At 40.8% G+C, this 17,226-nt stretch overlaps 1 protein-coding gene across 7 annotated transcripts in view; it reads left to right on the top strand.

Annotated features, from left to right (window-relative positions):
* Positions 1-17,226, top strand: part of ptprua (protein tyrosine phosphatase receptor type Ua) — a 169,414-nt gene that overhangs the window by 113,854 nt on the left and 38,334 nt on the right. For all 7 annotated transcript variants that reach the window (XM_019267019.2, XM_019267015.2, XM_019267014.2 and 4 more), the window contains exons 9-13: positions 920-1,029; positions 3,851-4,052; positions 7,220-7,322; positions 9,091-9,370; positions 12,629-12,665. In XM_019267019.2, the coding sequence (XP_019122564.2) occupies positions 920-1,029; positions 3,851-4,052; positions 7,220-7,322; positions 9,091-9,370; positions 12,629-12,665 (732 nt within the window). The remainder of the gene's footprint in view (positions 1-919; positions 1,030-3,850; positions 4,053-7,219; positions 7,323-9,090; positions 9,371-12,628; positions 12,666-17,226) is intronic.

Raw genomic sequence — 17,226 nt, 5'->3', positions numbered from 1 at the left:
CTTGCTGTAGTTGTGTTTTTCCTGCACAATGAGGGATTCTTCTAGTTGCGTTCAGTTTTACCTCCAAATAAAGTGGATCAGATAGTCTGGACATGTATATATGATCAAATAATCAGGGATTGATTGTGTTTTTTTTCTGTTAACTGAGTACAGTTCCTGTATGATCCTGAACGATCCTACATTTTCTAATGGAAATATGATTCACTCTCATACAGTATAGATATAGCCAGGTTTATTTTGGGTGAGCAAATGTGTTTTTTAATCCACAGTCTCTCATGATCTGAACTTCAGTAACTTACCATGGAAACGGCACACAGTCTGTGTTATTTCAAAGACTATTTGGGGAACATTTTTTCACTTCTCTGCACAAAACTATCAGACTTCAGTACATATTATGTAACATTATTCTAAGCTTCTTTTTTTTTTTTTTGCTCTCTTAATTCTCATTTTGTGACATTGTAACAGAAAGCTATTACCACAGAGCACCATCGCCAACAATCCACTGTGGCTGATTTTTTTAACACTTATTTCACTGCATTTCATGCACCGAAAAGGGGGGGCGTACTCCTTTAAAGAGATGTATCTCATTAAAAAGAGGCTATTTTACTTTGCTATTTTTCTGTCTGTAAGGTGCTGAAAGAAGAAAAATTGACACTGTGCTCTGTTATCAGACAGCAGAAGCTGGAGTCACAATTCATCCTGAGGGCTGAGAGCAAACTGGTCCTCGGTTTCCTTTCATCACCTCCCCTCTGCTCTGTCGCTCTGATCCCCCTCCATCCCTCCCCATCCCTGTGCCTTTTTTTTCGCTCTGTCAGAGTTGTTTTTACCCCCTGGTATGACTGCAGAGGAGGCCATTAATTTGAGACCCGAGCGGAGTGTTTGTTTCAGAGAAAGCTGTTTTTCCTTTCTCCTGCTGTAGTTCCCGGCGGCATCGCTCCGGAGTCACTGACCTTCACCCCGCTCGATGACATGATCTTCCTTAAGTGGGAGGAGCCCGTGGAGCCCAACGGTCTCATCACGCAATACGAGGTAGGCTATCTTGTTTGTCATGCAAAAAAAATCCACAATCCACAATAATGCAGCTGCCTTCACATCACACGCTAATCCTCTCCAGGTGTAGGATGTGATTTTTCCCTCTTGCCAATCTATTTTATTCATCCTCCCTCAGTATAAAGACTCATATCAAGGGAAAGTCTCCTCTGCTCAGTCTAAAGACTGTATCGCTCCCACTCTGTAATTTCCCTCAGGCTTGTTTTTGCTGTTTCGTGCCCAAACGAAGGTAGCACACACATGAGCGTGAGCCACTGGAGTGGGGAGGACCCACTTTTCACAGTTCATGGGATTTACTGTACATGTTCATATGGTAATGAAGCCGAGGCACAGACTTCAGGCTGTAATTACATGGGGGGCAACCACCCTAATTACTTATTTGCCTAAGAGATGCCTCCGCAAGGGGGCAAATTTAAATGTTTCTAATTAAATATTGATGGCCCCATACCAACTCGTAGACCTTTTGTAGTGTTGGGCTTTTTCTGCAAGTAGATGTGAACATCCGCTATGGGTTAACCTGACGGGGAGAGAAACTAGTTTCCACTCACGAGCTGGGAGCTACCCCGAGAAGTGAGAGGTGCTGTAACCTTTCTCCGCATACAGATGATGTGGCCCTTGCCCCCTAACCCTCAACACTACTTCTGCTCTGGATGTGCAATACTGGATTTATGAGCCAGATACCATTGTTGCTGTTTGAGAGTCAAAAGTCTGATAACAAAATATCAGCCAATATCTGTTTGTTACCACAAAAGGATTTATTTTTAGCACAGGAGCACAAACAAAGCCCAACAGTAACACAACCTTGTGTAATGACCTTTTTGGTTGTCTGTGTTGGCTCCTACTCGTTGAATCGTGATGAGCTCCATGCCATTTCCACTGAGTCCAATCAACCCTTGTGAAAAAATCTATAAAACCAGTTTTAAATTCTGATCAACACTCTGATTTTGTTGCATGGGTGCATTGTTATAATAGGAATACCTACTATCTTTTAAAAAAAAGCGAGCCTGTGTGTGCTGACATCTGCAACTTCTATTGGCAAGTGAGCGAAGCTGAGTGGCAGGTGAGTAGACAGCAGAATGAATTTGATAATGAAACATCCAATAATCATAGACTGTATGAAGAAAAATGTGTAGTGTCACCCATACATTTCTGAGGAGTCGCGGTGGCTGTCACCATCAAGCCAATCAAAGATGCCATGCCCTTAATTCTGCACAAGCCTTAATACAATTCAAAGCAGGTGAGTGATATAAAAAAGCAATGGTGCAATTAGTTCTAGGGACCAAAACTGTTTTTTTGTGCCAGGCTGTGAACATGTTTACTTCTGCTGTGAAGCTGCGCATTTTAATAAGGGGGCTTATGGAGATTGAGTCAATTCTAGTGCCAGCCTAGTAGTTTAGTGAGTGTCCTTTGGGTGTCTAGACAAACAATGAAAAATGTTCAGTTTTAGTGTTATCGTCACTGCATTTGGAACAGGATGTGTCCATGCTCACGGGTATGGCTATATTGTGTTTTGTGTGCTGCATTGTGTCTTAGCTGACCAGAGAAAGCCATATGCCATAGCAGGCAAACACTGTATCTTTATTCAAAAAATGTAAAACAGTAATAATATTAGCTATGTCAATCAGACAAGCTCTAATGTCATATCTACGTTTACAAAGGGGCTTTAGATACAGGGCTTGGATTCACATTATGAAGCTTATGTAGTTACAATATTTGAAGAGTTAAAATAAATATGTCACATTTCTCTGACCTGTCATTTTGTAACCACCAATTCCATCCATTTATTCATCTATGTCTCAGGGTGGCTGAAGTCTATCCCAGCATGCATCGGGTGAATGAAAGGGGGGGAAACTTGTTTTACAGACTTAAACACATTCATCAAATTGCAACAGAAAAGCAATAAAATCATGCTGGTCTTCATTCATACTTGTCGTCTTCAGTACTCATTTAAATTTTTATTTTTTTTCCTCTGGCTTTACTTTATCAACTAATCCAGAGAACTGTGTAAAATCAGGCCAACGGTGCTGGAGAAGGAGGATGTGACACAGAATCTACCTGAGTCTGATTATCAGCGGCTAACAGCAGCATAAGATTTATTAGATCTGCGCTGTGAGGCGACATCTTTTTGCAGTAGTCCGAAGATTAATTGAGAGGCATTTCTCGTGAGAGAGCCTTTAAATAAAACGCCATCTAAATCCAATCTTTCAGATAGTGTGATTAATAAGCTATTGGCTGTGAGTCGCATCACGAATAATCTACAGGCTTGTACAGTAAGATTTGTTCTGACTTACCTAACAATGGTAAGAATTGGGAAATGAGTGACCTCCTTTGACACCTGCTAAGGTGAAAGCCGAATATCTAACTTGGACATAAACGTTTGATCATGTCCATAAACTCAAGAGCTCGTGCCAGGCCACCAATTCCTTTTTAGAGCTAGGGGGAAGGATACATCGGTCCAACATGTTAGACCTGAATGAAATAACTCAACAGCTACTGGATAGTTCGCCATGACATTTAGTACTGATGCTCACGCTCCCCTCATGTCCAATACAGTCCATCAGCCAGTGCTAGTGCTAATTAGTAAGTATTGGCATTAAAACATCCATTATCTACCAAGAGTATATGTAGGGTATATCCATACCGCAGTTTAACATCAACATGTTGTCATTGCCAGCATCTAAGCATGCTGTCATTAGCGTTTACCTCAAAGCTTCATTGTGTCTAAGTAAAACCTCGAAGAGCCACAAGCATGAATTTGAACTCTTGTTTTAATCCCTTGCCATCTTTCTTTCATTTCCAGATCAGCTACCAGAGTATCGAGTCATCAGATCCCGGCATTAATGTGCCAGGTCCTCGCCGCACAGTGTCCAAGCTGAGGAACGAGACATACCATATGTTCTCCGGTCTGCATCCTGGAACCACCTACCTGGTGTCAGTCCGAGCCCGAACCACCAAGGGGTTTGGCCAGACGGCTCTCACTGAGATCACCACCAACATCTCTGGTGAGGCCCTGTGCTGACTGCTGTTCCTGTTGTGCTTGGTTCAGTTTTAGCAGCATGTCGGTTTGTGTGTGTGTGTATGTGTGTGTGTGCAAGTTTGTGATTGAAAGTTGAAGTTGAAAGTATGTTCTTGAATGGGAAACTCCAATGTATGTATAGGATAATAATCTATGCCAATTATGGCATTGTGACAATTTAAAGAAAAAAAACAAAAAGTCTGTTTTTTTTGGTCAAAGCATGTGCAGACGATAGTAAAGAAGACTAAGTAATGACTTGTAATAGCCCTCCTTTGAAGTGCTTTTGATTAAATTACGCACTTACTTTTAAATTATACAAATTATCTTCATCTCCCCACAGCCAAACAGCTTTCAGACATGCGTCGCCTTCGCTTGATGGAATAACAGCCGACCTGAATTTGTAGTAAACCACAAATGTTCCGTTTGAATGGTTCGGGTGAAAACAGCTTTTTTTTTTCTTTCAGCCAACATCACTGCAAACTAAGTCTGTGTTTAGCATTCAGACGTGACTGAGAAATTAGAGCAGCAGTGTTTGTAAGCGAAAAGGTTGCAGGTATGGATCTTCCAGATCGGTCTGGAAAATAAGTCTGTGGGGAATGTTGGAACACTCTCATCTACAAATGGGTATCTGCAAGCTTTTTCGCTAATTGTGTTTACTCAGATGAAACATCACATGCTATTTTGATGTTTTCCCAAAAGGAAAATGCCTGGAGTTAGTAGAGTGTGGGGATGATTTGGTTTTTTCTAGGAATGCGTTCAGAAATAGTAAAGATTAGATTTTCAAAACAGGTCATCAGATATCACTTTCTTCTTGTTTTCTGGTTTCTGGCCTTGTTTATATGCCTATAACTGTAAATAATCTCTAGCAGCCATGTGAATTTTGTCTACGGCTAAAGTAGTTTCTTCCTTTTAACAATGAACTGAAATCATAAATGTAAGCAATATTGTTGAAATTTCAATGTCTGTCTGAAGTCTAAGCAAAAACCCTCCACCCCAGACCCTACAAGGTGCATTAACATAGTCTACTGTGTATTACATTAACACACACATTTTAATAATGCATGATAACATATTTTGGATTACTACAGCTTCAAAAAATATCTTGCACATATAAATATTCTGCACACTGTTTACTTTTGCACACTACCTTGCAAATGACTTACTGCACAAAACTATACAGCTGTTTTAATTTAAAAAAACATACTGTACACACATTTATAGTACTTGATTTTTTATCTTCCTTATATTTTTACTTCATGTTTGTTATGCACCAAAACACCAAGAAAAAATCCTTTTATATGAACACAGCTTCCTTCCTACAGCTGTGATGCTAGATTGGAATAAAGTGGCTAAAGTTGTCATTTGACAATGAACCGCTTGATAGACATGGACATGCAGATTAAACCACTTTGCCCATCAGACAACACTGTTATCTTTGCAAGCCTTAAGAGTATGATATAATGTCAACTATTGTTAACGTTATCTTCTGTTAATTGGTGCACATGATTAATTCATTCAAGACCACAATGGAGTACTCAATGTACACAAATCGTTCTGATTGTAAGAGCCCGATTGTATGGATCCCTGAAAAGTCCTCCAGGGAATGTTATGAATTCTGTGGTGTACTGATCGGTCATTACGAGTGTAGAAGCAATGCAGTGCAGCTACTGTCACCGCATCCGGAGCGTCGTACACAATAAATGCAAATGCAAAAAGTCTTTGTAGTCAATCAAGGATCAAATTAGGATCACTACGAATTACAATCAATCAAAATAGTCGGCCCTATTTCTTTGATTATAGTTAAAAAGATCTATTCCTCCTTTTGCTGTCGACCCACTTAAGGACTCCCCGTTGGTCCCTGGACCCCAGTTTGTGTATACTGTATTACAGTATAACTGGATTAAACCATCAACTGATGCTGTGGATAAACAAATTGCAAGGGCCAAAGTAGTTCAGAAAGAAAATCACACATGAGCCTTCGGGGGTTTCTGTAAATTTGTGCAGACTTATTAGTTTGTTTTTGGTCTCTAATGGATCAGGTTAATTGAGCTGCACATGTGCAGTAGAAGTGGCTGTATAAAAAAACCACATGCCTCTGAAGCATGATATGATGCAAAACACAGAGCTCGGTTGACTTTTGCTGGATAAGTAAAGAAAAAAATGTCCCTGACTGAATCTAAATACCATGAATTTTAGCAGAAAGATTAATCTCGACTACTTTATTTGTCATAACCCTGCACTGTAAATCATGCAGCCTGTTCTCCATCCCTCTCTGTTATCTGTACCTGTTCCATCTGGTTTAGAAGGTGGCACATGTGGGCTCACAGCCGTCAGGGTATGCATTTCAACCTACAGTCTCCCATGCCCTCTCTAGAAAAAAGCCCAGTGGGAAGCCAGCTCCAGCACCGTTTTCGGTGGCGAGCCTGAAATTGTAATGTTGCACTATTCGTCTTTTTATAATTCATGCCCGGATTTAACCACCTAACTGGCTCAAACACCTCCTCGACACCATTTTGTGTAATGCAGACCTCAGCTGTTGTGTGCAGCCCTGAGTGTTTGCTTTTTGCGGATGACGGGTTACACAAGCAGATTTTTACAACAAGCATTAATGCCCTGCCTCTGACGGGGAAACATTTCCACTTCCATTCTGGAGCCTTTTTTGTTTCTGCTTATCTGTTGTACCAGGGTAGCCATTTGCTTCACTACATACTCCAGTTAATTCACTCCCTGTAGTAAACAGAGATGGGAACACTCAACCTCATTGTCCCCAGAGCTTTGCTGAGGTTGTGCAGCTTTGAGATCTGTCCTAATTATATTATAAGGGCCTCTTGTTTTCTCTGTAGTTGGCTGCTGTTTCTAGTCATCATCAGTCAGTGGCACTGTGTGGGAGGCCTCCACACACTGTAGTACACAGGGGACGTGTGCGGGTAAAGAATAAAGATAGCACACTATCTTTTCACGTACAGATGGGAAAATTACTAAAGCTGGAGTGCAGCTACGCATCCTTTTTAAAACCTCAAATAAACAATGATTTTTTCCAGGAAATGCAACAATTAAATGCTCCAAATAATTTAGGTGTTTTCTTCCATAGTATTTCAACTTTTGCCTTAACTCTTGTATGCAGGTTTTCTTTACTCTGTTTCTTTTCCTCAGCCCCGGTGTTTGACTATGAAGACATCCCATCTCCGCTGAGCGAGTCGGAGAGCACCATCACTGTGCTGCTGCGCCCTGCGCTGGCAAGAGGGGCTCCTGTCAGGTACAACTGATACACTGTTCACTCCTACGCCAGGCATTCATTCATTGCTCATTCGCACTGTGATATTTATAGCAGCAGTCAAAAAGGAGCTCTCCATGGAACAAATAGTTCTCCGGGCTTGTTTTAGAACAATGTATGAAGTTTTCTATAAGAATTTTGTATAAAATGTGTGAAATATTTCACATCACCTTTCTTATTCTTGATGTGTAGAATACATATGTAAGCCCCATTGGTTCTAATGTATATAGTTAAATGTTAAATAGAGCATTACATGGACATATGTAAGTAAAAATTGCTGGTAGATTGAAGTAAAAGTATGCATAGGTATGTAGGTTCTCTATATATGGTTATGTAGGTTAATACAGATGAGTACATGTACGTTTAATTGTGTTGCGTTCATGTTTCAAATAAAATATGTCTAGGATGTATTTTTCTATCTAGTGTGAAAACAGCCCCACCAAAAAACAAACCGTATCTTTACTCCCTCTATTCTACCTGACTCACCATGTTAGACAGTTTTGAAATGACAGCACGTAACAACCAATCATATGTCTGCATGACTTGCTGACAGCTCTGACACTGTAATGACGACCACACTTCAGTTTCAGTCAGGAATCAGGGGGTTGAGAAAAAAAATACAGGCTTTGAGGAAAAACTGAAATAAAGGGAGAATGAATTTCTCTCGGTCAAAAATAACAATGCAAATATAAATATATGTTGTATGTCGACGCAGAGGTGAGACAAACAAAACACAATCAGTCTTTGAAGGTGGCCATGAATAACAAAACCTCGGGAGAGCTGTCGACATTGCTATCGGCAAAGATAGACGGAGAGTACAGTATTGATTTTCTTTCAAATAAATTTTTACATTTTTTTAGCCGTAATTTGCTGCAACATAAAAACAAACACACCAATAAATATAGGAGGCTTTAAAAAGAAAACATCTTTTATTATATTTAGATAGCATACAGATAGATAGTGTATTATAATTAACTGTTTGTACTCCATTTTGGCAAAGGCTTTTAAAATCAGTTTGGTCTTCTGCAATAAACAGAGGCACAATATCAACAGATTGTGTTTTACTAATAATTGCGGTTGCCTCCATAAATACCTCATTTTGCACATAGCTCTTGTTTTCTTCCCTCAGAAGAACGGGCACCGTTTCAAGTGTTGAATCACTATTTAAAGGATAAATTGTGGTTTTATGTAACCTGGTTCTTAGTTTCATGGTTTTGGCTCATCGTTCCTGTCATTAAATATAATACTGCACGCAGTGAGTGAATTGCTAAGATCTGGAAACACGATGACACAGCCAAATAAGAAATGACAAGGCAAGAAACGGAAGCAGTCAGACAGTCGGGCAGGTTGTAAACCAACTCCCCCGGGTTAGCTTAAGGTATTTGAAAGAGACAATAAAGACACAGTAAAACCTTGAGATGCCATGCCCACCGTCCTGTACTAACAGGGATTATTACCAACATTTCGGGTGCTCTCAATGTTTTTCCTCTGAGTTGAGTGGTTTTGGTATTACGGCTAAACTGTTGGCTTGTTTACAACCTGTATGATCATTTGACTTTATTGTAGCAATGACCAGACTTCTTAGAAATCCGAGTTTATTCATGCCCACAGGTGATAAAGAGCAATAAAACCGACATATTGCATGCCATGAAAAGTTGTAGTAAATGACAACTAAGCAAACTGCGAATGAAGTCCATGTGAGGAAAGCAAGGAAGTTAGTCGTACTAAGTTCCTTACTGTCCCCCTCCAGTGCCTACCAGGTGGTGGTGGTGGAAGAGGATGGTTCCCGTCAAGTAAAGAGGAGGGAACTGGGCACCAGCGACTGCTTCCCCACACCGAACTCCCACAATGAGGCGCAGGCCAGAGGGGCGCCACATTACTACACAGCTGAGCTGGCTCCCAGTAGTCTGCCTGAGGCTACGCCCTTCACCGTGGGTGACAACCACACCTACAACGGCTACTGGAACAGCCCTTTAGACCCCACCAAGAACTACCTCATCTACTTTCAGGCCACCAGCAACTTCAGAGGGGTAAGAACTATTAAGACGCCTTGACAAGGCTTTTGTTTCTGGAGCTCAGACACACACTACTTTTATGTTTTAGCAACCTTGACAGTCGATTTAGATTTATGTCAAGCAGGTCGGAAAAGGCTGTGTTCTGGCGGCGCTGCGAGAAAGGAGGCAGTCCTCTGCATAAACAAGGCTTTATTTATTACCAACTGGGGTGATTTGTGTAATGCATTTTAAGGACGGCTTTGGGTCGATTGTTTCCCGCTGGTAAATATTGGACTTCTTAACGTTGCATCATTTGCAAATAGAAAATTCCTCAAAAACATCACAAGAGCAAAGTGATCAAAATGAATTTTAACTACTTTTAATTCCGATAATTACGTGCAGAATATATTCTGTACTGCATTTTTTTTTCTTTGTCTTATCCCCTCATATTTATACTCTTTAAAAACTTTAAGAACTGTTTGCTTTTTTCCTGTGGGGAAAATCAAACACCGCCTCCCCGGATTAAAACGATCTGAAAAGCAACTCCTTGAGCAATTGAAAAAGTGACTGAAGCATGAATAAGAAATGGCGCTCGCCAGTGTGCACAGAAGCAGTGAAAGTAAATGCTGTTTAATTCATTAGGTCCATATGGACCTTATGTGTGCCTGCCTGCAGCTTCTTATCTACAGTAGATATGTCAGTTTCTGACTCCTCAGAGGATGCAGATCCACATTCCTCTGGGCGCTGTAAGGCGGGTCTCCAGAGCCCGGGAAGGCCACACTCAGCCTCTGATCAGGGTCGAAGCTGACATATCGTGCCCGACTGAAATCTCCATCCTTTGAAATGAAATCAGCAGTGGGCTTTTCCCATCTTTGACAACCATTCTTGATGATTGTCCTTTAAGACCAAATTAAAAGCTTTGTTGGCACAGCAGCTGTGAGACAGAAATCATCCAACACAACAAACTGAATATAATTCATATGGATGATTTTCTTTTTTTGTCCTGCAAAGATATTCATTTCCGGCCCATTTCTTTAACTATAGTTGTGTTTCAGTAGAGACGGGCTGCTCAGGGGAAAAAGAAGAAGCAAATTATTTTTGACAATTATCCAGGATAAATTAGATGTACACGGCTTATTGTGGACCATGAGCTGCCATTGAATTGAAACAGTAATTGCTTTGGAAGATATGCCTTCAGTGGGGTTTGAAAGATGCATGATTGGTGGTTCCAGTTTCTTTTGATACACACACAATCAGGAAATGAACACACACTCTTTCTCTCTGTCGTATCTGTAGTATCCAGTATCCAGATTTACAGCGATCTATTACACTGAAAATGAAAATACTCCGCAGGCTGATATTTCAACCCTTTTGTTGCGTTTATCATGACTCATCACCTGGGATTACCTGTCACTCATCCCGGTTTTCGCTTACTTGATATACCAATGGGTAGGGTTGGGTTTTGATCTGTTGTTTGATCCCGCTCCAGATTGGCAAAATACACAGATTTTCTAAGCTTAACAAATCTGTGTATTTAATCTTTTATCTGTTCGTGTAGCCGTTTAGATCAGATATAGCTAATTGACATTAAATTCTCTATGTTAGTTACTCGCTTAAACACCCACACCCACAGTCATTTGATAGAGAAAGAAGCATCACTCCGTAACAACACTGTAGTTCATTTAAGCAGCCCGTTCATGGTGGGAATCGACGCCTGTGTAAAAGGAGAGAAAGCTGGCAGGGGTCGATGTTTTGATGACCTGTGCAACCCATCACCGAGGGATTTAAAAAGCAGTTACCACCTAACTAAAAGAAGGAGAAATTAGCAGCTAATGCGAAATAACCAAAAATGTTTGCAAATTGAGGAGACAATGAGGTCTGGGAGCTACTTACCCTCCCACAATGTTATCCGTTTGTTTTTACTGCAACAGAATGGCGATGAGTGGTGAAACGATCTAGCAGATCAGATAACTTCAGTTTCAGTAGTCAAAAGCAGCTCTAATCATATTTTCATATTAACATAGGATCAGCTTATTATGTGTAATGTGAAATGTGTCACCCACAGAGGATTAACACCTGACTGCAGTTCCAATCAGCTCTATGAGGCATTTTAGCATCTTTAAGCTCGCTTTTTTGGTTTTAATGGCCCGCAACCCGTGTTCAGTCTAAATAGTTTTAAAACCAACTGTGCACTACCCGCTCAGCACCAAACATCAGGAAGTTAGCAGCTACCTGTTGAACAGTTGTGCATTTAGCAGCTAAAGAGACATTTTTTTTTTCATGACGAGTTGGTGGAGACCAAAACAGAACTAAAAGGAGAATGAATATAGGACAGCACCTCTCAGATCTGTAGTGTCCATGTGCTCTCAGACTACAAAACAATATTTCATGCTGTATCTCAGCTGAATCTTTGAGTTTTGTGTTATTCATAACTTTAACTTAACTTTACTTAAAAAAGGTTGAAATCTGAACCTCACTGGATTCTCCAGGGGATTAGAAAGGATTCAGATTTGATAAGCAGATCCAATACTGAAAAAGAAATTCCATAAAATGCTATCAGAATCCACCCCAAGGATGGGGATTCTTCGATATACTTTATATCCGTCTTCTTAACAAGATTGGAGGCTCAATTGCATTAAATTGTTACTTTGACAAGCACTCGTAGTTCTGTTTCAAAAGGCCAGAAATCCACCTTGACAGAGGACGGGATGACACATGACATACTACCCGCCGCTGCTTTAGTAACCCCTGGGTGGGAGTAAATATGACTTATCCGTCACTGTTAGAGATGAGAGGAGATGAGAATCCACTTGAAACAGATTTCCAATTAAAAAAGGTAATTTGGCAACCGTTTTAGGTGAAAGGTTTTTGACTCCAATCTCAGAGCACAGATTAGCATAATTGCCCATAAAGGCTGATTTAACTTCCTTAAATCTTAATTATGTAACATGCCCCTCCTTCTCACGGATAGAGGTGTCTGTTTTAGGTGAGGTGAGGGGTTGGTGGAGCCAATCAGTGAATCCGGGAGCGTGACCTCACATGGTGATGGGGAACATAGGCCTCTCTTTTGACAAGGAGTTGTCACCCTCTCGGAAATTTCAATTATTTCCTTCACACGGCAAAGGGCTGGGTGACTTTGACACACATGGCCTCCTGTGTTGAGGGTTTTAGATTTCGACTGACTGACTCATAATTAACTTGCACTGTGTGCCGTTCTTTTTTTTTCTTGCTAATTACTGTGTCATGCTACCAAACCAAATGAACTGACTCAGCTTTTCTTTCTTTTACTCACAGGAGACCAGGATAAACTGCATACGGATTGCTCGCAAAGGTAACGCTTTCTTCTTCAATGTTAAAGGTGCTTTGTGTAAGTTTTTCACATCAATAAGTCATTATCACATCAACTGATTCTAATTATTATAAATGAATGATTCTGTATAATCTTAAACATAGTCCATCACTATCACAAAGGTTATCTTCTGGACTTTGTTCGTACCTTTTTACATTATAGGTCGCTTAACTGGATTGCTGTACTGCTTCACAGTGCACAGAGAGGTAGTTTACAGCACAAAAACAAGATGATGATGCTCTTCTTTTAGTGCAAATGGAGCCTCAGCTTTATTGCAAATGCTAAAATTAGAGGAAGTCAAAGTTATAGAGAGCAAAACTGAATCTGGAACCTTTTTTGTTGTTTATGCAATATTTCAGTTTTTTGTAGCCTTTAACAAACAACATTTCCCAGAAGCCCGTTGCAGTCTATAATATGAAAAAGTTGCATCATTTCCATACCAGTGTCTGTGTGATCCACCTCAACAAACAGAACTATTGCTGTTATTGTCCATCACGAAAGAAGCCCAGGAACACATGCAATGACTTCTTGACTGGCTTTACTCATTAACTGCATTACCCCAGATTCCTGTCCAACTGTGGGAGAGGGAAGAGAATCAAAGTTCACAGCAACTCCTAAAATCTTCGGCTGATTAGCCCACTCGTTTTTTGATTGTCTTTATTGACGCCCACATTTGTTTGGGTGCTTTGTAAACTAATTATTGATATATACCAGATTCCAAGATGGTGCCCGGTCACGAAATTTGCTCGCTGATTGGTGAACCAAAATAGTTTTCTAGCTTCGAGGTTTGCTTCCACATAGTGTGGCCCACTGCAAGTTGAAGGTGTTTTCAGTGACAGCTTTTACAACTGGCATCTTGTGAAAAACACAATTTGCAGTGTTCTCTTGTTGAAACCTTTGGCAGGTGACATCCTAACCCAGTTGTAACCTGTTGTATTTGCTATGTGTGATAGGTGTGCACACATGTAGGGCTGCAGTGACATGGATCGGAAAAATTATAACGGATCGTAATGATTATAGTAGTTGAGATAATAAGGTTACACTTGGTTTAGTGTTTAATGTGGTTGCCCCATGGACTCTTTTGTTAAACTGTGTCTTGCAGTGTCATATCCCCATGTCTCAGCAATTAAGCCGCTGAATAAAATGTTATCATTATCTATTGTAATGAGGGTCTGAAAATAAGAAGCAGGTCATAAAAAGCTGTAATTCTGAATATGCTACCACAATAGCAGCAGCACTGGGGTGATACAGAGGCCAGGGTTGTCTTTTCCTGGCTAACATAATGTTGAATGGGTGAAATTGTGATTCTCTAGGTGATCATAACCACTGTAGGATTTCTTCTTCGCAGTTCCAGTCGTTTCAACTACGTGGTACAGGGTGCATGTCGGAGATTTCGACAATTATCCTGGCTCATGCTGCTGTTTAGGGGATTTGACACAGACTTAGTGTTGTTTTGGGCTTCTGCAGGAAGGAAGCCCCATTGCCAATCTCCCCTCAACAGACACCAAAGGAAAGGTGAAAGCGAACATGCGTCCGTGCTCTCGCTCTGTTCCTCTCGAATCACTGACACTGACATTTTTGGCAAACCCCTCTTGGGCTCTGATGGCTTTGAAATCCAGAATTCAACAATACATCCTCCATCCCCTTTTCTTTTTTTTCTTTTTTTTTCTCCCTGAGAGAGGAAGCGACCAGGAGTGTTTGCTTGAGAGGCAGACACAGATAGAAGGCTCTCAGTTCAAACAATAGGGGAGCAGGAGAGAGACAGAGGGTGAAATGGAGTTGTTCCCCCCTTTCCTCCCCACTGAATTATGTCTGAAGTTTGTAGTGCTCTTGAGAAAGGTGGCAGTTAAATTGGATTCCTCTCCCTGAACTCTTTCTTATCTGGAGTGAGATGACATCAAAGAATCCTGCCTCACTATTGTCTGCCAGCATGTCATGTAAGTGGAGGAGGTGGGTTGCAGGCATATTTATAAGAGCCATTTTTTACTATGGTTGTGCATATACGACCATGGCAGGCAGGCAGACCCAGAGGACATGCTGATGCTACTCCCTCAGAGGTGGCACAGAGGTCCTGTTAAGACCGTTCTTGGCTGCTTCTCATTTCCTCTTACCAGCTTCCCACACACACACACACACACACAAACACTCGCGCTGCCAGCTGTGTTCACCGGAGCGCTCGGCCAAGCCACCGCAGTGGTGGGCGAGTGTTATTTATTTATTTTTCTCTTCGACACCCGGGCCCTTTGCTTTGTTTTATGTCCTCAGATGAAATATAGCTCAACATTACCTTACACTAAAGAACACGTTTATTACAAATCAGACCATTTTTAAAGATTCACTGTTCTGCAACATCAAATCTGCATTTTGCTTTTTCAGTATTTGGAAATTTTGCTTAAACTCTGTTTGAAACGGACCAACCATAAATCATCAGATAGTTTATTTCGACTGTATTTGCGTCAACAAAAGATAGTCACAGATGTGTATTTAAAAATGGCTTATATTAGATTATCTAATATATCTAGTAGATGGTTCTACATTGCTGTTTTTTCAGTCTGTATTAAGATACTAACGACGAAACATTAAACGTCTTTTGGCAGCTCAAAGTGTTTGGTGTCATTGACATAAGCTAACACTTATTTGTAGAAGCGATTGGCATCAGTGGGTAAAATTTGCCTACATGAGACGTTGTAATTATTCAACTACATTAAATAGAAAAGAGGAACTTCAGCACAGTGGCATAAATAGCTGTATTTATTATATCCATATAATCATACAGGTCATTTTAGGCCTCTGCTAGGCCTTTGTTGGAGATCAGCTTTTATTTGTTGTTCGTGGCTTTCATTTGAAAATGTCCAGTGAATTATACGTGTGTTGATGTCAGACTAACATATGAGAATTAACAGATGTTGAAGTGTTGAGTTTATTGACGGCAAAGAAGAAGTGATTCATTTATTTTGTGAAAGAGTGCTTCTCATAGCAGGAAGGTGGCGAGCGTGATATGACTGCGCTGATGGAATAAGTGCTGTGAAAATTAACGCTACACTGAATTCACGCGGTAAACTAATACATTAATAATGTAGCACAGCTTATGGCAGTGTGCACTTATGTCCTCTTTCCTCTGTGAGCAAATAGCACAATGTGTTTTGCATGATGAATTGCAGACCAAAGATGATGACGCATGCATCGCATTACCTTTTACCTCTCCTTTCCCCGTGGATTTCCCTGCATGACCACTGCTAGGATTATCTTGTGCAATGAAATGAACCACAATAGCCAATTTCTAAATATGGGCCCATAAACGCAGAATGACTCACCCAGCCTCATATGTGTGATTATAGAAAGTCTGTCAGGCTGTATTGTCTGCCAGGAGCTACAGCCACCAACAATCCACAGCATTCTGCTTCACTGTAAAGCAACACCCCCCAAAAAGTGTCTTAGCTCTGCTAAAACACATGTTGTCCAACTCTTTGAGACAGTCCTGAGACCCTTAAATAAGTCTCCGTCTCTGCATTTGGCTTTATTCCCCATCTTATTTGTTTTCTCATCAGGGAAATGGCTGGTTAATGAAGAGCATGCTGCCAGGAGTGTAATAATAATACTCACTTCAATTCATTTATACTTAATAGCAATTTTTCACCTTCGTATAAAACACAACGGGGAGCCCAGATGATTCATACAGAGGGAGATTTCATGCCTTAGGCTGGCCGAGACGGCAATGCAGACAGAAATGCACTGAGACTGTGACATATGGGTAGGAGGGAAATGGCTGAATAATGAAAGCATGCATCAGTTCAGTAAGATAACCAGAGCGTCGTCTCTCCCCGAAAGTCAGACATGTTTGTAGACGCTCACGTTGCTGATATCACTCCACTCTTTATGATACTGTTTAGTGAGCTCTTTATTCCGCTGCAGCCTCCAACCATTTTACGTGGAAAATACACCGTCCTCTGAAAAGCTCCAAGTGGATCTGTGGTGACCTCTAACACACCTCACTGCCTCTGCGGCTTGTTTGAATTAGCCTGGTGGATATAGCACCACAGAGTGAGGATCCTTATCCTGTCAGTGCGCTGCAATAACCACGATCAGTGCAGGAGACTCAGGAGATACTTTCTTCTGTCCATAACTGATCCTTTAATGTATAAATAAGACATAAAGGTGAGCTGTAAATCTTTGAAACATTAGAGTGATAGGTTCAAGACTTCTCAGGGAGCAGTTTATGGAGAGCTTTTTCTTTTTTTGAAAAAAAAAAAAGAGTTAATGCTCCTAATGGGAGATGAAAGCCTGAGGTTTCGAGCAAGTTCTGAGGTAGTGAACGTTTAACTCACATGATTGATCAGCTGTTTCCGCTCTGACAGGCTCCTCATCGCTCCCATGGCTCTATAATACATCCAACAATGACTCCACACAGATCTGATGAACCTTCCTCACATCAATACACGAACATACAAAGCACAAATGTCATATTTATGTCCTGTTTGAGGTCTGACTGCCGCTTTTTCAAATTGCAAACAGCAAGTGACGTATGCAAAATGATGGTGTGTGT

Source organism: Larimichthys crocea, chromosome XIII (genome assembly GCF_000972845.2).
Source record: "Larimichthys crocea isolate SSNF chromosome XIII, L_crocea_2.0, whole genome shotgun sequence".
Classification (NCBI taxonomy): Eukaryota; Metazoa; Chordata; class Actinopteri; family Sciaenidae; genus Larimichthys; species Larimichthys crocea.
This window is presented reverse-complemented; position numbering and strand designations above follow the sequence as displayed.